We start from the raw sequence: 24,308 nt of genomic DNA, 5'->3' as shown, positions 1-24,308 counted from the left end.
TTTCTCGCACACATCAACTTGGACAGAGAAGAGCGTCATGTATTCATGGTTTTATTGCATTAAATCACTTTATTGCACAAAATCTGTCATATATGTAAAATCATATGTACCCAGTCTTGTTTGACAAGAGATATGAAGTGTTGCTTGTAGATCTTTACACAAAATGTGACAGTGGCAACAGCAGAATACTTAGGTGTAATTCATACAAGCATCTGAGAACGGATATGTCAATTACATTTGGCTTATGTATATTGTAGGCAAATGTATAACAATTATTTTTAAAGCTTAAATGTTGTTCCAACACAGGATGTGACAGCTCTTAGCAGATACCGGCCTTTTCACTACAAAGTATTTTAGATCCGTGGTTCTCATCCTGGGGGTTTGGAATTAATCTAAGGCATTGTGAGTTAATCACCAGAGTAGGAGACAAGCAAAAACTAAAACTGCTACACAGAGTTACATTCTTCTCTGTGTAGTTTAAGGCTGTATAGTTTTACCTCTACTTGCCTGTATGGAATTATTAAAATTAAATGGTCTAAAAGTGTAAAATCCTTCTGAGCTGCTCACAACTTGTGTAGCCTGTGATGAAAGGTAACAAGTAGATGTGACTTTGTATTAAAGCTGAACAAAGCCACTGTTTTAGACAATGCTTACCCATCATGCACAGCTCATGCAGTCACGTACTGAACCTTTTCTTGCAACAAAAAGTATGAGCTTCTCTACTTACATAATGGTCCACATACCAACCTCAGTTTGACCAGAACTGAACAATCAAAGTCTCTCTCTCCGATAGAAAGAGACAGGATGAGTGGGGAAAACTGTGGTAATTGTGTGTGTGTGTGTGTGTGTGTGTGTGTGTGTGTGTGTGTCACTCTCTGTCCGTCCGTCGGTCTCTCTCTCCGTGTGCCTGATGGTGTGTCAAGACAGCCAAAATCACCATGAACCTAGGTGTTTTATTTTGATATGTGTTTTATTTTTGTAGAGTATCCGGCTGCACTGTGGTCTTCCTGTATGTGATTACCTGCCTGGCCTGACACATAGGCTCGCGTCTAGCGCAAGAAATATAGAAGACGCCGAAACTAAACCTAGCTTATCGCTGCAACACGTGGGCCGCACATTTTCTTTTTGGATGGTAGGGGAAGACTCATGAATATTCATTAGGGAACTCATCCCTGAATGGCTAGTACTCGTTGCCTGCTCTGGTTGGGTTGGTTAGGTTTAGGCAAGAGGAGGGTTAGGTTTAGGCAAGAGGAGTGGGATTGGTTATGGTTACGGTAAGAATGTCAGGGCGAGCCAATCACGGATGAGTCTTCCCCTACCACCCTACGAAAAAAGAATTTCGCACACGGAGCTACGCGGCCGATGTGAACGGACAGATTCGATAACATATGGGGCACAGAAATAAAAATAGCTGCTATAAGCGCCCGGTGTGTTCCCAACAAATCCCATTAAAAGACCAAAACCTCAATACTTTCCAACTTCCTTATCCTGTCTGTGGCTCTCAACCCCAAGCCAATTTGTTCCTATTAGAATATCAAATATATCTCAAATATACTGATTAAAATGAATAAATAAATTAAAAGCTAAATAATTTCCTCAAACAACTAGGCACTAGTTTTTAGCAAACGTAACCACAATGTCTGTCTGAGCATGTCTTTTTTTATTATATAGTCTGCGTCCGATACTTATTTTTTACTCTGTATTTGTATTGCACATTAGCCTTTTAGCACATCCTCTAGACTAAAGAGTATACCACCCCCACATTTCACTTCACACATTGAAAATATGAATATGTGACCAATACATCTTTGAATCTTGAGCTTAAATCTTGAAATAGTGCATTTGTTGGCAACTATATTCAGCCCCTTATTTGATAGTCACTCTACAGCGTCAATATTAATTGTAATGTAAGATGTTTTTGGACAACAAAGGAGGTCTCTGTCAGAGAGGAATACGCTATCAGGCTTTAGTTAGTCTACACAGACAATACTTGTTATTAGGATCAATTCATTGTTGATTTTCATGGAATCCTAAGAAACGTAGAATATCACTAGACTTTAACTTCCTTTCACTAAAAATTACCAACTAGCTTTAGGCTGAAAAGAACTTAAAACATCAGTTTGCTAATGTCTACCTTTACATGCTGTATTGTAACTTGGAACCCAAAGCATTTTGTGGATGGACCCGAGTGAAAAAGTTTGGAAATGACTCTTCTCTTCTCTCTTGTGTGTACACATATCAGGGATCATCTTAAGAAGGATTCTTCTTCTTCACATAGTGCCGCAGGTACTGGATAGCCGACAGCGCACTCACATTTGCTAGAAGAGCTGAACAGGATTTCAATAAAGGTTACTTTGAAGAAGTGGATGTCAATTCACCAAGTTATACAGTAGGCTACTTTTCATGTTCAATAAACTTAAAGCCCCTGGAAACGTGGTTTCACATAAGTATTTCCCATTAACAATTAATATTCATAGTTATTATTTATTAAGTGTTCAACACTCAGCAAAACTCAGCTCAAAAAACAACTGTCAGATTTGAAGTACAGTGTTGCTAAACTCTGATTGGTGCACAGAAATACGTGACGTCACCTTTCAGGAAGAAGCTGATGGAGAGAATTTGTTTTCAGGGAATTTCATGTTTGTATTTTAGATGATATAGATATATATATAGATATAGATTAATGACTGTAACAGCAGAATAGCAATGCAAGAAGTTTCATACCTGCTTTCCAGGCATCAGCAGTGTCCGGATCAGAGGATTTTAACACCCAGGAGGCAAAAGCAATGCAGACCAAACACATATCTGACTGCCTCAGCGTGGAGAAGAGGCCCTCTCGTCCTGTCACACACATAAACATGCACAAACACAGTAGATTTCATTTAATTGTAGTTTTGCATTGGGTGTGTGTTTTTTTTTTTTTTTTTACATCAGCCCGCTGTATGAGAGAGCTCAGACTTACTCGTTGTCTGTATAGCTTCCAAAACCCTCTGCTGCACTGCTAGCTCTCTAAACAACTGAGAAGGCGTTGAAGTGACTCTCCTCTCAGTGAGCACTGTTATTGGTGGATCCGCACTCTTCACGGTGATCTTCTCAGCCTCAACTGGGAACACCCAGGCACCAGATCTCCTGCACCAGATGCTACCTTTGTCGGGAAAGTGAATCTTCCTTATCAAACTTTTCCAGCTATGAAATCCATGTGGGGCCGTTGCCCCACAATCACTGCCCTGGATGAAAGAGCGAGACACAACTCTGATTGGAGAGATGTCGTCGTCGTCCTCCTCGCAGTCTGCACTCAAGAAAACATAGTTCAGATGTGGGAATGTGAGTTCTCTGACAGTGGGATGAGAACAGGAGAAAATGGGTATGGGTCTCTCATCGCTGCGCTGGGAATCGTGAAGGGAAAAGAACGACATTTCATCCCTGAACGTACAAAGAGTGTAGTCAAACACAGGAGCCACTGAGATGTCTTCTGGATCATAGAAGGTGACACACCGCGAGTCCCTCTTTGTTTTATTCTCTCTGAGTAAGTATTCAAACACTTCAGGGAAGGATATTTGATAATGTTCATCCAGAAAAGGTGCAGGTATCAGTGTTCCAACGCTGTCGCTTGCTTTTAAAACCACCTTTTCCTCCAGAGATGGACTACAGCTGCTGAGCAACAGCCTGCTCTCATCATTCCCAAGTAGCAACTGCAAAGATAAATCCTCTGTGTTGAGAGCTTGTACGTTGTGCATGCTTTTGCTTTTTGTTATCTGTCTCGGCCATGCAAGTTCGCTTGAAATGAAAGCATTTGAGTCCTGATCCTCAAAACATTTACTTGCGAAGTCCTCTAAAGGCACGGGTGTCTCATTTCCTTCAGAGCCTGTGGAGTCCTCTTCCTCATGTGCTAAGAAAGGAGAGTCGCTTGTGCTTCGTTGTTTTTTGCTTTGAGGGTCAGGACTGGGGTTCCTACTGGCGCCAAGAAACTGCCAGTACTCTTCTTCAAAATCGGAGGTGGAAAACTCACAGCTTGAGCGATCCGGCTTGGATTCATCAGGCTGTGTGAAATAGTCTGAGTCAGCAGTGTCAGATGTATCCATCAGACCTCCATCAAACAAATTATACTCCGCAGGGTCACTCAAAGAGCTGTGATCGTCTACGCTTGGTGTCACTGTTTCTTGTGTTTCCCTGGGAGGGGTGCTTGTACCCATCCTGAGCTGCAAAATGTCACGTATCGTCAATTTCTCCATTTCATCCCAAAAAGCAGAAATGGCGTACACAGGGCGAGCGTAGCCCGCGGCTTCGGCATATGTTTCAGGGCTGTTGGCCACAGAGCAGAATGTTACAGTTAAATCAGGAATGGGGAGAAGCTGATCTCCTGAAGAGCAATCAGATGCTGTAAGATTAACTTCATGTTTCTGGAGTCCAGGTGTATTCGGGGGCAGCGTGCTGTGTGTGTTGTTATCACATGTGGAGTTGTCATCTGGCATTTTGGCAGCACTTTGGCCAGCAGATGGAAATGTCAGGGTGGGCTGAACATCAGCGCTTTCATGACCTTTAGCGTTGGTAGCTATTACATTGCACGAGAGAGTGCTAGCACAAGGATGCACTTCTCTGTCCTGCGTATTGTCTGCTTTGGTATTCTCAGTCAGATTGAATAGATGGCTGTTTTCTGCCAGAGATGATGAGCTTTGCAATTGTTGGTGTTCCACGAGAAGATGTCGAAGTTCCTCCACTGATTCAGCAGCTGACAGATAGCTTTCAGAATCAAAACTGTGAGTGGAGTAGAACTTGACCTCGTCCTCAAGCTCATCAGACTCTACACTGTCAAACTGTGACAGGTCTTTGTGGGGTGTGGATGCTGAGGTGCTTGCGTTTTGCGATGTTCTGTCTATTGGTGGCTCAGTGATATTGTCTTTGGCGGCATGAGACATCACCAGTTTTTCCGACAAATTGTCTTCTTCACCAGACGTTGAAGACATTTGCGATGAATCTGAAATGACTCCCATCTGAACGTTCTCAGGATCTTCTTCAGCACTCAGATAACCTCCTGATTTTTGTACCAAGTTTTGGTTTGCTTGTGTGACATGCTCTGTGTATGTTACTCCCTCAGATTCATTTGTAGCTTTCATTATCTCAAACTTTAGGCTGCTTTCAAGCGATTTCTCTTGCCCAGGCCTCCAGATGTGATTGTCCTTAGGAGTTTTTTTTTGTCTCCGTTTTCTTTTCACAGAGGCGGCACACACTCGCTGTCGTGTAGGACCGTCATTCACAGTCACGAACCAGCGCTCTTTTTCTGGTCTTATAGCTCCTCCACTCAAATCCTCCCTCACAGCTCTGCTTGTAGTGTGCGGCTCATTCACATTTAGCTCTGTTCGGCCGCAAGAAAGTGGGTCAGATTCCTGCGTGGATTTGAGTTCACGAATGTCACTCTCCATTTGCACATCTCCATCTGATGACTGAACATTTAGTTGCTCAGTTTGCAGTGTGGTTGTGATGTTGTCATTTGTCTTCTCTGTGTTGTGCCCTGCTATGGGGATGGTGGTTGCTTCAGGATGATTAAGGCATAGTTCAGCTTTTGTTGTAAGATCATCTTGTCCTGCTCCTGAACCACTCTGAATAATCTGCACTGATATATACTTTACACAACCTGCGCAGTTCTCTTCCTCCATGCAGCATCCTGCAGCGCTGCTTTCAGCGTCATCACGGTTTGCAGCAGAGCTTTGCTGTGGCTCCTCTTGGCTTGTGCCGAAGACTGAACTTGAGTTTTCAGAGTCCTCTGAATCAGTGAGGCTCGAGCTATCATGGCAGGCGAGCGAAGGCTGCAGCAGACAACACTCCTCACACTCCTCATAGAAGCTTGTCCAGTCATATTCTGCAATGTGGATGCTGTGATCTAAATCATCCATTTTGATACCTCACATGCTCTTCAATCTGAAGAAAAAAGAGGAAACATGAAGATCAGTGTTAGAAGGTTGCAGATTTAGGTATTTTGCATGCAAAATGACTTTTTCTTCTATCTCCTGGTTTCGAAGCGTCACAGTTAAAGACCGAAACAGACTGAAGAATATAGTCAAAACCTGCCCTTAAATTATTAGTGTGAAACAAAGAGATTTAAATTATCTTTGTAATCAACAAATCTTGCGTAAAGCAACGAGCATTTTGTCTGCTTAAGATCATGTTCTTCAGAGTGAATTTTCTCTGTTGCCATCAAGATGTTGATTTATTTGACCTGCTTTTAAAACTAATCGCTACTCTAATTCTTTTATCCCTTTTGCAATTCGACTTTTAAATGGATGAAATCTATATTTTTATTTTTGTTTATGTATCTACTTTGTATGGTGTAGGCCTATATGTAGGCTTGTGTGCTGTATGTACTGTAGGTGTGTGTTGTCTGTAGCTGCTCTTAACTAATTGCCACTTGTGGGATTAATAGAGTTGTTGAATTGAATTGATGCAAGAAGTAGCAGTACATCCTTGGCATCCTCGCTAAGTTATAGTTGTAGTTCCATCAACACATTTGAGTTAAATATAGAGCGTGCATTTGTCTGGAGCTCAACATTGCTTGTAATCAGCTGTCATTAGGAAACTGCTGTGCAAAAGGCAAAAAAAGCTCTTATAAAAAGCTTGAGAGGTTTTAAAGCAACACCAGAGTACTGTGGTCACAAGCTCTATAACAGAGCCCAAAATACTCTGGTCATATGACCTGATATGAAAACAATCAGCTGTCCAATGTCAGGACACAACATACTGTATCAGCTTAACAAACATACTCGGTAGGGGTCATTGATGCAATGCGATATACGTAAACAAAAAAATTAAATATGATCTTACTTAAAATAAAGCCAACTCAAATATTCCTCCTTATATTTAGTATTTCATCAACACAATTCTTTTTTAGTATTGTTTCAACTGCTCTACGTCAAAGTCATTGAAGGTCTCGTCTATTACATTATTGATACGACATTAAGCCTTTGGCTACAGTACATTCATGTTAATGTGTTTCTGTTGTAAAAAGAGACCTACCTGTTGCAGAAGGACGAAGCGTCCAGTTTGAAGATGTCGGTACTTTCTCCCTGCAGGGACATTTCACTTCTGATGTCCGTCTGTCCTTGCTTATGTCAGACTGGGGCCTTGCACTCAGCGGTTATAAATAGAGTAGTATGTCCAGTCACATGTAGCTGCAAACATCCGTCCCTCTATTACCAGAGGTATGACATTTCAGTACCCTAAAATACAAGCCCTTTTACAGTTATTAGAGGTGAGATCGATAATTAATTCCATTATTAACATGATATAAGTTTTAAAGATTATTTCTGGGCTTTTTATGACCTTTAATTGATAGGATAGCTTAAAGACCAGAAAGGGGAGAGAAGGGGGACAACATGCAACAAAGGGCCACAGGTCACATTCGAACCCTGGCCACTGGCAAGGACTCAGCCTACATGGAGCGCACACTCTACTAGGTGAGCTACAGGTCACCCTGACACATGACATGGATATTTTATGTACACTACCAAAAAAGTTTGGGGTCACTTAGAAATTTCCATTCCACTCCAATACAGACAGAATACCAGCTGAGACCAGTTGCATTGTTTTTTTTAATCAGGGCAGCAGTTTTCAGATCACATTATGTGCTTACATAACTGCAAAAGGGTTCTCCAATGTTTTCTCAGTTATCCTTTTAAAATGATATCAGATTAGTAAACAGAATGTGCCTTTGGAACATTGGATGAATGGTTGCTGATAATGGGCAATGTAGATATTGTATTAAAGATCAGCCACTCCTTTCTACAACAGTCAAGAACCCTTTTGCAGTTATGTAAGCACATAATGTGATCTGAAAACTGCTGCCCTGATTAAAAAAAGATTGCAACTGATCTCAGCTGGTATTCTATCTGTAATGGAGTGGAATGGAAATTAATAAGTGACCCCAAACTTTTGACCGGTCGTGTATATAGTGCATTTAAAATGACATCTGAACAAATGTCAATTATTTTCTACAAAGGCATGCATACATTATTTATTTTTTAATTTGCATTAATAGGATTTTTTTTCTCAAAATATTTGGTTCATCACACAACTGAGTATTTCACATCAAGCCGTGGTCTCCGGTCTTACACAAAAAACAACAACCTTGAAAAACCTTTGACATCGAAAACATGATTGTGGGATTATACACCTGTCTTAAATATTATCAAATTTGACCACTTTTGACATCCACTCTTCAGATCCTGTAAGTGTATGTAGGAGAGCATCAACTCAAAAAATCTTGAGATTTTTGTTTTAAAGAGAAACAAGTTTTTAAAAATCCACCCTAAAACAAAAACAACATTAAGACTACAACATCACTGTCTTTACGCAAATGTCTCCATCTCCAAACACTGAGACTTGTATTATTTCCTCTGTATAGACAATAAAAGTACCTTACTGAGTTAACTTATAGTTTGGATATACATTACCACAAGTGAAAATAAAGATACTGTAATGTTAACAATCAAGATAAATTAAGTACTTTCATTCCTAATTATCTGGAATAAGAGCTAATCAATAAACCAATGAGGAAATTGAAAAGTAATCCGCAGAATAATAATAAAGAAATTCTTGTCTGGCACACAGTGAGGCATTGTTTATTATTAGCAGCAGGAACCACAAAAGAAACATTAACATTATTCAAATTTGTCTTTAAACAATAACAGCTAACTAGTGTCACACAAAAAAGTAGCAGAGTGAGAGTTCATATAACTGCACAGAGGAAAGTTATGGAAAGGTGCTTTATTTCTCCAAACGTTACATACATCTTTAGAACATTCTTTATGGCATTGAAACTAAAATATGTACTATACATCATTACAAAAACAATACATCATTTTGTATAAAACAATATATACATGTCAGCTTATGGTTGTCTGTTCAATGGCAAAACGGGGAATATTCATGGAATGGTTGCTGCCTTTTTATCATGGTTCACTTCATGTTGCTTCACATATACTGATGACGGAAATAATTTTCACAACCTTATTGTTGTCAATATAATCAAACTTTATGTAATTAAACAGCAAATAAAACTTGGATATCTAGCCTTGTGAATTGTGTACAGTAAAGGCCACTGGATAGAATTCCAATTATTCATCACGTCATGACTATATGTTTCCTGGCTGCATTTAAAGCTCATGATGGCACAGTAATCACAGAAATGGCACACAGTTTTGTCAATTTTCTTCAGACATTTGGCAAAAGTTTATAGTAGTCACGTAAATTCGACAATGCAACAATATTGTTGCCATCTATACAAAAAACATCTCATTCATACTTGTCCAACATTAGCAGATGACTTCAGACATATAAAGTGCACTAGGATTCATTTTATGGTTTAAGAGAGAAATCTATTGGAATTTGAATCTACTTCATGGAACAAAACTGGTATTTTAAAATGTGTGAAAAAATATGATTCTGTTGTTGAAAATGAGTTCACATCTCTCATGTTTGACTGGGTCTGTTGTGGAATGCAATTCATGATGCGTAATTTGTTGTACATGTGGAATACATTCCTCTTGGTTAAGCTCACAAAAAATAATAAATACAAATGCAATAATAAAAACCACAACCAATCAAACAATCATCCAGTCAGCGCCTACAGTAACTCTCCCTAAAATTTCCTGGTCCACCAGAAGAACTCTACTGCTAGACGCATTATTTATTCTGTTGGTCTGATTATAATCAGTAAAATTCAGTGCACAGCAAGAAAATGTAAATAAATACACACATGTAAATAACAGCCTAATTAACAAACACAGGCCTCTATCAAACGTCATTGGGCTATGACTTTGTCCCAAAAAAATAAAAAAAATAAATAAAAAAAATCACCCGTCGCTCAACTTGGCCACTGGCTCGATCAATCTTTGCTTTAATACAATAGTTTGACATTTTGGGAAATACGCTTATTAGCTTTCTGGCAGCGAGGTAGATAAGAAGATTGATACCACTCTTGGATCAATAAAAAATTTGGCTGTAGCCAGCAGCCACCTAGCTTAGCATAAAGACTGGAAACAGGGGGAAACAGCTAGCCGGGCTCTGTCCAAAGGCAACACAATCCACCTACCAGCACCTTTAAAGCTCAATAATCACAACGTTATATGTTGTTGGTTTAATATGAACAAAAACCAAAGTGGAAAAACCTTAATTCGTCGGGAAAAATCCGGCCCGCATGATAGGGATTGTGGTTTTTCCACTTTGGTTTTTGTAAAGATTAAAAAAGAGGTACAACGTGTTAATTATAGAGCTTTCAAGCTTTTCCCTCTCAATGTCAAACTATTCATTTAACAGTCCTGTATCATGAAATCCATCAAGTCAAGCCAAGTCAAGCAAACATGCACCGTCAAACAGCAGATCAAATTGGTCAAAACAAAAGGAGTGATCCTGAAGTGCTGTTGGCGGGAGAAAAAATAAATAATAAATACAATCTGACCAAATTTACAGAGAAATTCTGAAAACATTTTTCCTGGGATGTTTAAGTTATCCAGTGAAAAAAAACATAATTATGTAATATCAGAGGCTGTGTCAAAACGATTGACAGTTTAGTTACTGGATTCTTTCTCAATTTCACACTTAAAATGATTGTTAAATAGCGATAAAGTAAGAGCCCTCGTGACAAGAATGCAGCAGAAGCAGCTACAGTTAAATATGGCCACCTTCGTACAAGTCAACTCGAGGTCTTTCTTCACACTGCTGAAGCTTCACGTGATGACTAAACCTAACATCGTTCCTGAGCGTTCTCTCTCCTACCTGCCCTGGCACTCCCTCCCCTCCACCTCCTCCTTTTCCTCCTCCTACACATTGTAGACCTGGGTGGTGGATGTGGTGGGTACGGTGTCATTATTCAGTGTTGATGTTGCAGAGGGCCGCTCCCTTCGGACATACCTCGGCTTCCTCACTTCAAAAGAAACAGAACAAAAGAGAACATATAAATCACCTGTGAGGAAAAAACAAGAGGAGACATGCACTGGAATCAGAGAATCTTTGCGCTAACTATTTTTGCTTGGATTGTGCTTTTAAGAACAACTTTTATGCCCAAGATCCCCTTTTTCTGTGAATACAAGCCTGTCTTCGCTACAACAGTCCTCAAGTATGGAACCCTCCTCGCTAACGTTGCCAATTACTTGTGTGTAAACGCTCCTAGCCAAACATGTTTTGTACTCCAGTGTAATGTTATGACTGCTTTGCATTACTTAGTAGCTTCACACAGTCTTGCAACCTGTTCAGCAAGGTCAACGAGTTTCAAAACGGTTAGCTGATAGAGAGATAAGTGAAGTTGTCTTACCTGTCGAGGAGGGGATCATGACAGCCTTGAAGGGGAGAAAAAAAAACTAATTATAACCATCCCTGTTTGAGACATTTTTACAAACAATGTCTTTGTACTACAAGAGAACACTGCTGAGACAATAACTACATTCTGTCTTGACACTCCACTGTAGCGTGTGCTAGGAACAAACAATAAAATTGACTTACTGTCTCACTTGGTTGGAACATGAAGGCTGTAAAAGTACACAAAATATTGTTAACAACAATTATTACAACTAAAGCACAGCAATAGCATTGTGTTCCCATGTTTTTATATGGTGGATTTAATTGGTGGTGAGTCGACAAAACCCTGCCTGTATAATTACAGTGTAGTTTGTAGCTGTGCAGTTTTTACCCTTGTCGCGGCGGTAGAAGATGCCCGGGAGTCGGTTGGAGCGTTTGAGGTAGAAAAAGGAGGCCACGGAGAGGATCAGGAACAGGCTGATCAACAGTGTTCCCAGAAGAAGCGAGGCTGCCACACCTGGCCCTCCTGCTCAGAAACATCACAGAACCGGAAAGGGCTGATGAGAAACATGGTGAATATCTTACCGGCTGCTGCAGACATTTACATTTTACACCCTCATACACAGCTTATACCCATGGATTCTATTTATTTTTTATTCTACTATCCAACTTAAATTTCAAACTCATTTTGATAAATAAGAACTATATTACCCCTTAAAGTTGTTTTTATTGATTTACTTTAAGACATTTTCTTTTAAAACTGAATTTACAGTTTCTTTTCTAATAATTTAAACTAATTTACAGTATTTTTGCTAATAATTAAAACTTGTTGAACATGACAGTAAATACCAAGAAATAAATATTATAGCCTACATAGGGAAATTAGTAAATCAGTCCATTATGACTGTGGATATCTTACCAATTTTAGGAATGACAGTAGTTACGGTTGTGTGATTTTTCCTCTCCATCGTATAGTCTAGTGAGCACACAAAGAGGGCACATTTAAAAAAAATAAAAATACATTAAACATTCAGATTTGTCTATTTAAAAGCAGACAGTTCCCAGTCCTCCTTACTGTAAGTGCAGACTGTTATGTTCTCCAAATCCACAGCTGCGGAGTCACAGAATATGCAAACAGTGTTGCTGTTGTCAAGGACACGCAAGAAGCATCCTGAAGAATTAAAAACAAGAACATATTTCACATTTCTTTGCCCTTGGATACCTTTGCACTAACACATTTAACACATTTAATTTCACCCTGCAATTTAACAACACAAGATAGAAGTGACCATGAAAAAAAAATTATACGATTTTCACATTTTTAAGAGACAGGTGCTAAAACAAAGTGTTTCAGACAGAGGGTGAATATAGAAACATGCAGCAGCCATGGGCACTATGAGAAAAATAAGTTTTTTTTGTTATTTAAACATTAAAGCATGTAAACATGTTCTAGTTCAAAATGAACATAATATGGAACCTTTAAAACATCTCCTCACTGTCATGAATTAATCAAAGTATTTATATGAGATAGACTGATTAAAGGTGCTGTAGGTAGGATTGTGAAGATCCAGGACTTGGCCAAAGAATTTGAACATCGACAACTTCTCAGTCCCTTCCCCACTTTCTGCTAAAGCCCAAACGGTCTCCTAAGCCCCTCCCCCCCACAAGGGAGAATGAATTTGTGTGCATGAGCAGTGATTGACACGCAGTTAGACACCCAGTTTGCCATGATTGGAGGATCTGAACAGGGAGTTCTACTGGAACATAGGGTCAGTTTCAGCAAATATGACAGAAAGTTTGTTTTACTTACTGCATCTTTAATGGCCAGAGCACTGTGGCTAATCTAACGGATTATGATAAAATCATACTGATGTAAAAAGGTCAAAACTCTTCGTGACATGCTGTATATGTGTGCCAACTTGAATCGGAGCTGTTCGAAAACATCCACATTACCTGGTTCACAGTGCGTGTCGTTTGAACATGAATTGTTCACTCTCTGTTTGTCGCCACAGCACTCAAGTGAGTTCTGATGTAAAGCCTACAGACAGGACAGCATTCGCAGATTAATAAATCAGTGTTACAGTATCTGATCAAAGAACACATTGGCCCTTTGGCTGAGTAACATTCTTTTTGTACCTTAGTTACAGGTGTCTCGGGTCTGATAAGAATCACAGTTGCAGCCAAGACCAAAAGGAATGACAGAGCCATATTCAAACCCTTAAAGATCAAACAAACTCAAATTAGATACACATCAACGACTTTGATGAGGCACACTGAAGGACAGATAGTCCAACAGGAGAGGAGAATGATCAAACAACACAATATTTGACTGGTTGGATGTTTATCTAATAAATGTGTCATATACTTAATTATTAGGATAACCAGAATAATTCTAATAAGTTGATAATGTTCTGTCTTGTGGAATTTGCTGTTTATTGGCCAAACTAAATTTAATGAATACCAAGGGCTGGGTATCAAGTTTCTATACTTCGTGGAAACAGTTGGTATCAAATGCCTTGTCGCATTTGTAGTCTTGCTGTTTTGTTGTCTTTCACAGCCGGCAATCAATTTTCTTATCTTATTCTTTCTTATCACATACTTTTTGATCACAGCAACACAGTGGACAGTGGAATGCAGCTATCCCTACAAGGAGTGTATTAGTTTTAGTCAGTTAAAAACATAGGTCATGATAATGCCTCTCTGAATGTATTCGCACTGGTCTGTCCTACAAGTATTTACTAATATTATGTGGAATTATCTTTTTTTATATTGTTATATGAGCATTATATACACGACCAGGGACAACAGATGGAAGTTAGCATTGTGCTATATCTGGTGCAACATATTTATTGTACACTCTCCCTGTTGACAAAATGTATTTTTTGTTGGGCTTCTTTTGGTAAATGGAAAAAAAGAGGTATTGTAGAAAGGACATTTAATGTCTCAATGTAAGGCAGCAGGTTTATGGGTATACTGGTGCAGAATCTGCAATACTTGAGCATATATATCTTGCAGATTCTGCACCAGTATCAAATAATTTAAACATAACTTTTGAGGTTTCTTGCAAGGCTGATATTATGTTTATTAGAGTCAACGTTAATTTATAAGTTTTGCTCCCCACATATGTCACAAAACAGTGTCACACATCAGGATTTTTAGGTGAATGTCTAAATTTGTGTCTTATAAACAAAGTGTATTGTAACTGCCTAAACTTGCCTGATATTACAATACATTTGACAAGTTTCCTTTCTGGCTGAGGATAGGCTAAACACATGTTTGATATTGGTCAGTGTTGCATCAGAAGTAACCCACAACCAAGAGTTTGTATACACAGCTTACTTTCCGGTCTATCTTTACACCTACGTTTTTAAATGCGAAATAATTAAGCAACATATTTAATGTTTCAGAAAATGGCATGACATGTTCTAACGTCAGTTGAGTTACAGGATACAACCAAGGTGTTCAGCTAACGTTAGCTAGCACCTGTCACTGGGATGAAGTTAAATCGTAACTGTGCTAGCTAGCAGTCAGAGCTAAAATGATGATGTCGGCCTAAGAGATACAGATTTGCTAATCTAACATTATTTAAATATGTGTTACATTATCTTGTATGTACAATCACACTGAGCAGCTGCACATAACAAAAGTTAACTCACCAGCCAAACAAACACTAGGCTTTGGCCTGACCAAACTCCTAGGTGTGGTTTAATGACCGTCAGGTCAGGTCCGCCGCAGAGCTATTATCAGAAAGTCACTTTAGGTTTTGGCAGATCTGTCATCAACACACCTCCGCAGTTCAACCACAGATAGTCAGTGCGCAGCTCAGCTACCTGCTTGATTTCATTTAGCACGGACACTTCCGGGTAAGATTTCCAAAATAAAACTCTGACTGTGTGTTTTTTAACATGTCTGCGTAGAAAACATAAATAAATAAATATAAACGAAGATTCAAATTAATATTAAAAATAAACTGCTAGCTACAACAACAACAACAACAACAACTACTACTACTACTACTACTACTACTACTACTACTACTACTACTACTACTAGCTACTTCTAACGTCACTACAACTACTACTACTAGGCTACTACTAATAATGATACGAATAGGCCCATAATAACACAAATAAAATAACAGGAGTACTTGGTATTTCATTTCCAGATTTGCAGTATTGTTTGTTGTATTATAAAAAAGCATAACAATAAAACCTCAGGGTGAATTATAATTCTGGTGCGTCATAAAAAGGCCAACTGAGGACAAAATATCGTTCAATAAAGCACATACAGTACAATACTGTGAAGTTAAATGGGAAAAAGACATTGTATATCAATGTTTCTGAAATGTATGTAACTGCAATGGGTAATGAAATTGAATATTATTGAAATGAAAGGTTACTTGTTTCTGAATTTAAATTAACTTTTTTGTTGGCTTGACTGAGGAAGCCAATAAATTGAATATATAGCTACACTGGATAAATATATGTGATAGAGCCAATAAATAGTAGTAAGTATGTAAGTTGTAAGTTAAGTTAAGTTTAGTTTAGTTGTTTTGGTCCTGCCAAATAGTATTTTGGACTTTTTCGAGGGCCTTTGAATGTCGCTCAGCTTCGCTCTGTCTGGAAGGTCACTTGGCGGGAGACTTAAACCCTCGCGAGCTTGCTTACTGTCCGTTTTCGACTTCCCCCTCTTCATCACGGCCTACTGTAAGTCTATTTAAAAATATTTTAGGGTTTAGTATTAAATCCACGATGACCATTGTTGGCTAAATGTAGGATTACTAGCAGGGCTTGACGAGTCTTTCTAGCTAAACAGGTAACTTAAGTTTAAATTGACTCCATGTTAATTAAAGTTAGCTAGTGAAGCCCTTAATGCTAACTTGATGTTAACTAACGCTAGTCTCGCATTGCCAGACCTATCTCCATAGCGCTGTGGATTAAACTCAGCGCTAACTCGCATGATTAATTACAAATGACAGCAGCTAAATTTATGAGCATAGGAAGACATAGCTTGCTGAAATTGCTACTAACTTATCTTTACAAACAGGTCATCAAAGGCAATGAATCATACAAGAAACATAAAAGAAATGCTGAGCATACCAACTGGAAGCAGGTGGGATGCTTTTTTAATAATGACTCCCATCAGCTATTTCTTCTCTCCAACTGTGAATAATGTTATATGACGCTGTGGTTAATAGTTTTTAATCTGAAAACATTGTGTAATAACTCTTGATCATCAAGCCCCAGCTAATGTTTTATGTGTGTGTCTGTGTTTACCTGATTTCTACAAACACTTTCTCTGTTTTGCTGCACCAACACATTTTGTGTTTGTGTTTTCTTTACTCATCAATACTTGTGGGGACAAAACAAGCAACAGAAATGTGTCCACTAGCGGCTACTCCAGTTTCACAGACTCTCAGGTATTCTTTGGGTCTCAGTTTTGGCCTGAAAATTCTCAAGGCATGTCTCAAGATATGAGTTTGTCAGCCAGGACATCCCAACAAAGTTCACAAGAGGTGAGAGTTATCAACTTTATCTTAAAAGTGGTTGTTGGTGGTTGTTGGTGACGTGAGGCAGTAATATTTTAGGGTACCCAAATGCATAGACAAACCCCACTGGTTTAATGCCGTTATTACTTACATGCATGTTAAGCTATGCTACACTCATTTTATTTCTAAGTGAGCAGAGTAATGGGTCTAATGCGACAGCTGATGGGGATATTTGCAGGTGTGTTGTTGTGAGAAAAGTAAAAAAAGATTGGATGCTATTTGCGAGTTACTGCCTTTTTGTGCTTTTATTCCCATTAGTATCTTTATACACAAATATATTTATTAAATATATACAGTATATATAGGTTTTGGCAGTATGACAATATTTAATGTGAGACAATAGAGATTTCTTACATCAGAGATTTTGCTATAATTTTAATACCATAAGTAACATGCAAATGGGGTGGTGATGGCACAGTGGATATGACACATGCCTTTGGTGTGGGAGCTGTGGTTCAATTCCCACTGTGATACATTAACCAATGTGTCCCTGAGGAAGACCCTTAACCCTTATTTGCTCCAGAAGCGTGTTACCTCTGACATATATAGCAATTATAAGTCACTTTGGGTAAACGTGTCAGCTAAATGACATGTAATGGAACTGTATTCTTATATTGCATTAAACATTACTGTTGGACTCTTTAGTCCACATAAATGGGCAATGATGATTGAGTGCAGTAATTCAGCCACCTGTTTATTTGCATTATGTAAACTTTCTCCATTTGGTGGATAACATATAGGCCTACTGTCATATGGAAAACTTCACCCAATTTATAAGGCCTTGAGTGAATACAGTTTCATTAATCGTCATCACTCAGATTATGTGAAAAATAGTTTCTTAACCTTTTTTGTTTGTTTTGTTTTTATTTAGGGAAGTGACCCAAAGTTTTCAAGCAGTTATCATACTAAACCCTTCCTGTTTGGAGAATTAAAGGACAAGAGCAAAGCCTTTGGAATACTGGATAAATTTGAAGAGGACAGGAAAAAGGCAAAAGAAAAAACTGACGGGTACATTTCTGAATCACCTGAAACATGCAACTCACCTTGAATTTATACTTGTGTGATTATAAAAATGAGTAGGCCTAATCACTTCTGTCATTTTAAATCTGTCCTTTTTGCTTTAACAGTGATCTTTTAGCCAAAGAATGTTTCAGTTTTCGAGAAACTCTCAACAATGTAAGCGATCATAGGCATCCCTTCTGTTCCTTTTTTTCGATTACACAGCTCCTCTTTTGTAGATGTAAAATGTGAAAAATGCTGCCATGTTTTTCAGATCCAACAACTGGTTGCTGGCACAGAGAAAAATACTGCTGTGTGCCAAACAGTCCTTGCGAATGTTGACAATTTTGCATCAACATGTAAGTTTCCTAATTTATTGATAATATGTATTTCTTGTTGAACTGATTGGACTGGGAGTTGCTCTCAGCATACTGTAGATCTGTTTAAGGCAGTTAGCAAACATTTATTATTGCCAGTAGATGGTGCTCTTTGCCCAATGATCAAACATTGATCACCCATAATCTCCACTAATTTTGGAAAATTACATTGCATTTTTACATTATATTGACTTCAGTAGGAAGTATTTGTTTTATAAATGCATTTATATCTTTTTATTCTTTCATCCTAGTGCACAATAATCTGAACAGTCTTCAGCGTGACATTTCCCAGCAGTTTGAGACTTTTTTGAATAAAGTGAACTCCCAGAAGGAGATGATGACTGAACTGGAGGAGAGGGTGCAAAAGGTGAATAGTATGTATTTATCTTATGGTCAAGATTGCTGCAGTTTCAATGAGGAGAAAGTAGATTTTGTGGTTAATAAATGTTTGTGATTAGTAATGACTGTTCATTTTTACCATTTAGAGTGGGGACACCACTGCAGAACTTGGTTCAAATATGCAAAGCTTAAAGAATAGTCTGGAGTGTCTGAGAGAGGAGCAGGAGAGAGAACGAAACATGCTTGAAGAGACTCTGAAGCTGCTCACCACCTTAGTCTTGAAGCACTCGGCCAAACCCAGCCCTGAGAGAGTGACAGACACTGCCATCCAGACATCACCAGGGCTGGAGCAGCCTTTCTCCAACATCCTGCAGGAGAACAAGCTTGAAAGCACACAGCTTTCATGTAACTCATACAACCATGAGCACAATCCGGCTAAAGTTCTCACTCAGGGGTCCAGCTATGTCGCAGGAAAGAGGAAATTCACTCAGAGAAGCAATAGAAGGCGCAAAAAGAGGCCGCTGGTGCTCTCACAAAGGAATAAGCACATTGTCACGAATGAAAACAGTCGACCCCTCGTGAACTGTGGCAAACAACAAAACGTTTCAACACCTCTCTGCGAGCGCCGTGATCCGAACACGGTAACCAGCCAAAACAGGGATGCGAGATCCATAGCTGAAGGATGTTTCATCACCCCTCTCAGCTGCTGGTCTCAGGACAGCAACAGCTCTGTGTGCCTTGCAGGAATCGAACCCGTCTTAGAGAAGCTCTCAGCTGAGTCCGAGACAGGGACCCCGATGGAACCCGAAGGCTTCTGGCAGTTGTTTGACATGGATTACAATGTAGGCTTTTAGAGGATGAGTAAAGGACTCAGAAGAGTGAAGCATTTGTGTTCTTATTTTTTAGAGTAAAAGCCAAAAATGTTTGTTATATTTATTATTACTTGTGGCCTATGTTAGTTGTAAAGTCATTCAGTTTTTTTTTTTAAATGAACACATTGAGAAATGATTTTTGTCTTATACTTACGGTGGAAGAGCTGTGGATGTGTGTAAAGAGATACTAATAACTAGTGAGTTTAGGATAGACTGACCCACAAATACACATATTTAGTTTACAAGTTTTTCTTCTGACAACAAATATTGTAATTTAAGTGTCTCTGCATTTATTCTGCTGAATTGACATTGAAAATTAACAAAAGAAATTGAGTTTTTGTGTTCAAATAAACAACCATGTTCCATAATATCGCTAAGGTGCATGTTTATTGCAGAAAAAAACATTTTATTATACTTAAGCAAGCATACCACAAAAATAACAAACAAATGGATTATTACAATATTAAATAATCAGATGTATATGCGTAGTCCATAATTATGACTAGAGCTGCAACAAGCAGTTACTAGTTACTAATTACAAAATATCTTCTGGATGCAGCTTCTCCAATTTGAGAATTTGCTGTTTGTCTTTGTTGTATAGGGCAGTAATTGAATTTAAGATTTTGGCCTGTTCGGACAAAAAATACAAACCGAAGACATCACAGTGCCCCTGAGATGCAATTTGTTAACTATTTTTTTTAACATTTCATACTAAACAACCACTGAAATGATTGGCTGATTAATCTATAATGAAAATAAGTGTCAGTTGCAGCCCTAATTATAACTATAGTGTATGTTTAATGTCAAAGGACATACTTTCCTGGTGTTGCTGATAATGCTATGTGCCACACAGCTGCACGGTTTCAGGGGTTCAATCTCTGCAGGTGTTGCACAATAAGATAAAAAAAGACAAAAATACTGTATTTACAAATGATCTTTCTATTCTCATAAACCTGAGAATCTCACATAGCAACATGCAAATCATTAAGCGCAGATCCTGTTTCATGCAGGCCACTGAAATCTTTTCTGCTTGCAAAAATGAATGCCTTTGGCCCAGCAATAAGTGCATTAATAAATAATTTATTTTGCTAATTCTCCCATAAAGACTTTGACCTAATCTGACAGGGGTGTCACTGTTTAACCAAGTCTGCAGGTGGGGACATGAGTCCTCTTGGGTTGAGTTTTGCCACTAAGCAGACGTCATAGTTGTCATGCATTAAAGCGTGCCGAGCCACCACTGTCCACCGGTTCTCCCATGGGTCTAGCTCCAAAATGTCCTTTGTTATATCATCATGGCGATCTAAATGTAGTTAAGAAACAGAAAGGGTAATACAGTCACTTGGAAACATCTTTCAGACACTTTTTTCGTTCATTGGATATGGATATTCTTTCATTACCTGCTCCTTTGTAGTATCCACACACGTAGATCTTGCCTCCCACCACTCCTGCGTTTGAGGCATTGGTGCGCAGTGAGAGTTGTGCAGATGGGAGAGGAGGTCCGTCCCTCCAGTAATCTCCATCTGGGTTGTAGATCTCCACAGCATCGAGGCAGCGGCGTGATTGCCCACAGTCAACACCCTCACAGCCAATACCTCCTGCAAAAAAGGTTTTTATCACCAGATTCTTACATGAATCAATGCAGTTCAATGCATGTAGCAGGGTCATCACACTATTGTGTCTATATATGTATACCAAGAGAGATTTAAAATTTCAAATAATCTTACCCATCACAAAAATTTCACCATTGAGTACAACAGCACTGCAGCGGTACTTTGAGTACTTCATGGGACCTAGCTCTGTCCACTTATTTGTGTTTGGATCATACTCCAGGAGGCGGTTACTAAGACGGTCAGGCTCATCATCCATCCGGTATGACTGGATGGTTGAAGGGGAGGTAGTGTGTGACAAAGCAGAGCAGGTGCAGTCAGAGAGGAGTCACATACAGATACTGTAAGAGCTCATATGAAATGTGCACATGAAGTCTGATCTTCTAGAGTTCACAACAAATGCTAAGAAGTTAAAGATGTTTGACATCACCTGAGGCGTTCGACCACCCATCACATAAAGGCGATCTTTCATCTTGACCACGCTGTGATAGGCCAAAGGCATAGGCAGGGGTGCTGCACTGCGCCAAGGTCCTCCTTGCAGAGACCATCGTTCTACACAGTTAGTGATGAGAAACTGATCCTTCAGTTTCATCTGCCCACCCAGCAGATACAGAGTGTCACCCAGTGACCCCACGGCATATGAATCACGGTATTCTGCTGACGTCAGGTGCTCCCAGCTTCCTTGGGCCTCTACTTTGTACCTGGCAACACAAGATAACAATCAGTAACCTCTCTGTGTGTGCAAATACATAGAGTTATCAAATATGACACCTAATATCTTACCTGTAAATCTCAACATTCATGTCCCTCTGTCGGGCCATTCTTCGTGCACCTGCCTCTCCTGCCACTATAATGTCATTTCTTTCAGTCACAATCCCAGCACACACATACCCCAGAGACTCTGCATAGCGAGGTGAAGTGATATAGTAGGTTCGGCCTGTGGATGGGGCATAGCAAAAGCTGCGCTCAGTATAGTTCCCATATCTTGACCTAATCCCACCACCATCGTTTCCAACACAGAGCAGCAGATCTGTGGTCTCCATGCCATACCGCAGCTTTAGTTTGCGCGGGGCAGCTGAGGGATGCATCGCTGTGGTCTCCAAGGCTTTATTGAGCATCTCTAGACATTCAGCATCAGCCAGCAGGGCTGTGTTCCTCTTCATCGCCTCTCTTAAATAGTCAGGGTTTATCAGTGGCAGACGGACCTTCCTCAGTAGCTCTGGAAGGTGCAGAACACGGACTTCTCCATCCATCAGAGTGCTGTGTTTGACCCAGCGAAGGACCACATCCAAGATGGTCTCTTCTCGTGAAACATTAAGGTCATCAGAAGTCAGGAGCTTTCCCAGCTGATGGGCCTCCAGCTCCAGGACCTCCTCATTTTGGCAGACTTGGACAAAGTGCTGCCTCAGGAAGCGCTGAGCATGGTCAGCCAGTTCCTCTGCACCGAGGTCCCGGGCAAAGTAATACACACCAAGGCAGTTGGAGGCATCCATGTTCTCGGTCATGTGCTGCTGACAGCGAGTAAAGACGTCATCCATCTGCAGCAGAAAAGCTGCAATAGAGATGCCTTGTACATTGCTGTTAGTTAGAGGAAGATTTGAGCAGTACATGTAGTTCAAGAGGAGGGACAGGCTGTCTGCAGGGGTGTCACGCAGGAATATTTCTCTGGTGTTGCACTCACGCAGGCCACATGTGAACATCACACGGAAGTATGGACTAAAGGCGGATAGAACGACCCGGTGACAAGGAAAGCTAATGCCCTCAGCAACCAGCACCACATCTGTCAGATGCTCACTCTCCCTCATCTTCCTCAGCTGGTCCAGCAGCACCAGCCCATGTTTGGCTGTAAGATCCATTTTGCCTCAACGTTTTTAGTCACAATAATATTTCAAAAGTTACACAGGAAGTTTTAAGCACTCTGGTCAGGAGGTTGTCTCTAATAGAAAAACAAAAACAAATGTTGAGCATCCATCAATATCATACCAAACAGAAGTTTATTAAGCACAGGCTAGTTTGACATTTACTTGAAATACTAAATTTACTAGTCAAATCAAATCTCAAATCAAGTCTCTTTTTATTTTATGAACGTTTGTGTACGTATTTGTTAACCTAAGGTTTCCTGACAATGTAGATAAAAGATAGTATGTATTGTATTACCTGAGTAACCATAATAAATCAATGTAACATTAAAAAGATTTTAACCATTTAAGCATATTTAAGTAATACAAAACCCAATTTTTATAATAGCTAAAAATGGCAAACCTATAGGGATATTTGCATCAACTTCAGATATAAAGCAGCCACCATTTTAATAAACTACATTTCCTAATTAGCCTTAGATATAACAAATACTAGCAAAATTCACTATTGTCCATATAACGTGTACTCCTCTAAGTTAGCACTACATCTGTCCACATCCTACAGCATTCCCTTGTAAAAGCCTTACCATACATCAGCTCCTGTGTTTTCTTTGGTCTAAAAAGACCAGTAAATGTCCATGTTTTTCATGTATTGTTGATGTTCCCAAATGTGTCAGTCGAGGGTCTTAGAGAGGGTTTGAGCAATTGCAAGAGACAAAGATATGTACCCCCTCTGCTGCTGTGGCCCTCTGAGCTACTAACCCAAAATAGACAGTGTTGTGGCAGACAGCAAATAGGTCAGAAGGGTTTGAGTGATCAGAAGCGAGTTGGTTTTTAAGCCATGACAGTGACAAATATTGTGATCTATTTTGACATTCCTAATTTGACTCATTGACATTATGTTGTACTGTGTGATGAAAATAATTCTCTATTCCAGTTTGTTTGCCTCGGTCACGTGTCTTGCAGCTCTGGAATGACTGAAATGAATCATTGGTCCTAGCTCAGGTTCAGGTTTCATGACGGCACTCTCTTAAAGGCCCAGTAGGCTATAGTGCATGCCCACATGTTGCAAAAATCAGACCTCGTCTATTATGATTCATAAAATCAAAGATCTTGAGATTGTTGCACCAACCACAAAAGTTTGTAAACTAAATGTATGTATACATTTTAGTTTCTGACTTGCCAGCAATGTGTTGGATATCAAGTGACCATTAGTGGATTATTTTGAAGTATTTTGTTCAAAAGTAGAAGAAGACTCACTTGACCTATATAATTTGAGCTTTAAGGTGCTGGCTGCTATGTGCTATGGACTTAATAGGAAAAATATTAACTCTGTTAAAATTCAATGGATGTTTGACAGGCGTGTTCCTATCCTTCCATGTTTTCCATTCACTAGCAAAATTAAAGGTAATGAACCATGA

General features: G+C 39.4%; 4 protein-coding genes across 7 annotated transcripts; 1 reads left to right on the top strand and 3 right to left on the bottom strand.

Moving 5' to 3' along the window:
- Window positions 1-35: 35 nt before the first annotated feature.
- Window positions 36-7,099, bottom strand: si:ch211-157b11.14 (uncharacterized protein LOC799552 homolog). 2 transcript variants are annotated; one of them, XM_039797796.1, is made up of 4 exons: window positions 7,009-7,099; window positions 2,963-5,916; window positions 2,725-2,841; window positions 36-2,327 (listed from the first exon to the last, which is right to left on the bottom strand). In XM_039797796.1, the coding sequence occupies exons 2-4, from the start codon at window positions 5,889-5,891 to the stop codon at window positions 2,251-2,253; spliced, it is 3,123 nt and encodes a 1,040-aa protein (XP_039653730.1). In that variant the 5' UTR covers window positions 5,892-5,916; window positions 7,009-7,099; the 3' UTR covers window positions 36-2,250. The 2 variants fall into 2 exon arrangements, with proteins under 2 accessions (XP_039653730.1, XP_039653731.1); XM_039797797.1 differs by lacking the exon at window positions 36-2,327 and having other exon boundaries at window positions 2,808-2,858.
- A 1,497-nt stretch (window positions 7,100-8,596) lies between these two features.
- On the bottom strand, window positions 8,597-15,142 carry c4h1orf159 (chromosome 4 C1orf159 homolog). Of its 2 annotated transcripts, none has more exons than XM_039798962.1 (9): window positions 14,943-15,142; window positions 13,423-13,503; window positions 13,240-13,324; window positions 12,362-12,457; window positions 12,206-12,262; window positions 11,678-11,812; window positions 11,491-11,516; window positions 11,303-11,327; window positions 8,597-10,915 (listed from the first exon to the last, which is right to left on the bottom strand). In XM_039798962.1, the coding sequence occupies exons 2-9, from the start codon at window positions 13,492-13,494 to the stop codon at window positions 10,812-10,814; spliced, it is 600 nt and encodes a 199-aa protein (XP_039654896.1). In that variant the 5' UTR covers window positions 13,495-13,503; window positions 14,943-15,142; the 3' UTR covers window positions 8,597-10,811. The 2 variants fall into 2 exon arrangements, with proteins under 2 accessions (XP_039654896.1, XP_039654897.1); XM_039798963.1 differs by having other exon boundaries at window positions 10,804-10,915; window positions 11,678-11,843.
- A 780-nt stretch (window positions 15,143-15,922) lies between these two features.
- Window positions 15,923-19,432, top strand: LOC120556666 (interactor of HORMAD1 protein 1). Of its 2 annotated transcripts, none has more exons than XM_039796310.1 (8): window positions 15,923-15,992; window positions 16,333-16,398; window positions 16,663-16,801; window positions 17,706-17,842; window positions 17,962-18,010; window positions 18,108-18,192; window positions 18,462-18,577; window positions 18,696-19,432. In XM_039796310.1, the coding sequence occupies exons 2-8, from the start codon at window positions 16,346-16,348 to the stop codon at window positions 19,401-19,403; spliced, it is 1,287 nt and encodes a 428-aa protein (XP_039652244.1). In that variant the 5' UTR covers window positions 15,923-15,992; window positions 16,333-16,345; the 3' UTR covers window positions 19,404-19,432. The 2 variants fall into 2 exon arrangements, with proteins under 2 accessions (XP_039652244.1, XP_039652243.1); XM_039796309.1 differs by having other exon boundaries at window positions 16,657-16,801.
- Window positions 19,433-19,789: 357 nt separating this feature from the next.
- kbtbd12 (kelch repeat and BTB (POZ) domain containing 12) lies at window positions 19,790-23,714 on the bottom strand. The gene is made up of 6 exons (XM_039796308.1): window positions 23,475-23,714; window positions 21,812-22,964; window positions 21,459-21,729; window positions 21,146-21,296; window positions 20,819-21,016; window positions 19,790-20,721 (listed from the first exon to the last, which is right to left on the bottom strand). The coding sequence occupies exons 2-6, from the start codon at window positions 22,882-22,884 to the stop codon at window positions 20,552-20,554; spliced, it is 1,863 nt and encodes a 620-aa protein (XP_039652242.1). The 5' UTR covers window positions 22,885-22,964; window positions 23,475-23,714; the 3' UTR covers window positions 19,790-20,551.
- Between the last annotated feature and the right edge of the window lie 594 nt (window positions 23,715-24,308).

Source organism: Perca fluviatilis, chromosome 4, assembly GCF_010015445.1.
Source record: "Perca fluviatilis chromosome 4, GENO_Pfluv_1.0, whole genome shotgun sequence".
Taxonomy (NCBI): Eukaryota; Metazoa; Chordata; class Actinopteri; order Perciformes; family Percidae; genus Perca; species Perca fluviatilis.
Note: the sequence above shows the minus strand (reverse complement) of the source record. Positions and strands in the feature narration are given on the sequence as shown.

What these genes read in the sequence shown, in the direction of transcription:
- si:ch211-157b11.14 (XM_039797796.1), bottom strand. Translation starts at nt 5,891, where the DNA reads ATGGATGATTTAGATCACAGCATCCACATTGCAGAATATGACTGGACA. An exon ending in GGAAGCTATACAGACAACGA is followed by an intron (nt 2,842 to 2,962) that starts GTAAGTCTGAGC and finishes TGTGTGTGACAG; the next exon opens with GACGAGAGGGCCTCTTCTCC. An exon ending in TGCTGATGCCTGGAAAGCAG is followed by an intron (nt 2,328 to 2,724) that starts GTATGAAACTTC and finishes AATCCTGTTCAG; the next exon opens with CTCTTCTAGCAAATGTGAGT.
- c4h1orf159 (XM_039798962.1), bottom strand. Translation starts at nt 13,494, where the DNA reads ATGGCTCTGTCATTCCTTTTGGTCTTGGCTGCAACTGTGATTCTTATC. An exon ending in CATAACAGTCTGCACTTACA is followed by an intron (nt 12,263 to 12,361) that starts GTAAGGAGGACT and finishes TGTGCTCACTAG; the next exon opens with ACTATACGATGGAGAGGAAA. An exon ending in CTTCTACCGCCGCGACAAGG is followed by an intron (nt 11,517 to 11,677) that starts GTAAAAACTGCA and finishes GTACTTTTACAG; the next exon opens with CCTTCATGTTCCAACCAAGT.
- LOC120556666 (XM_039796309.1), top strand. Translation starts at nt 16,346, where the DNA reads ATGAATCATACAAGAAACATAAAAGAAATGCTGAGCATACCAACTGGA. An exon ending in CCCAACAAAGTTCACAAGAG is followed by an intron (nt 16,802 to 17,705) that starts GTGAGAGTTATC and finishes GTTTTTATTTAG; the next exon opens with GGAAGTGACCCAAAGTTTTC. An exon ending in TTCGAGAAACTCTCAACAAT is followed by an intron (nt 18,011 to 18,107) that starts GTAAGCGATCAT and finishes CATGTTTTTCAG; the next exon opens with ATCCAACAACTGGTTGCTGG.
- kbtbd12 (XM_039796308.1), bottom strand. Translation starts at nt 22,884, where the DNA reads ATGGATCTTACAGCCAAACATGGGCTGGTGCTGCTGGACCAGCTGAGG. An exon ending in TGGGTGGTCGAACGCCTCAG is followed by an intron (nt 21,297 to 21,458) that starts GTGATGTCAAAC and finishes TCAACCATCCAG; the next exon opens with TCATACCGGATGGATGATGA. An exon ending in TGGTGAAATTTTTGTGATGG is followed by an intron (nt 21,017 to 21,145) that starts GTAAGATTATTT and finishes CCTTTTTTGCAG; the next exon opens with GAGGTATTGGCTGTGAGGGT.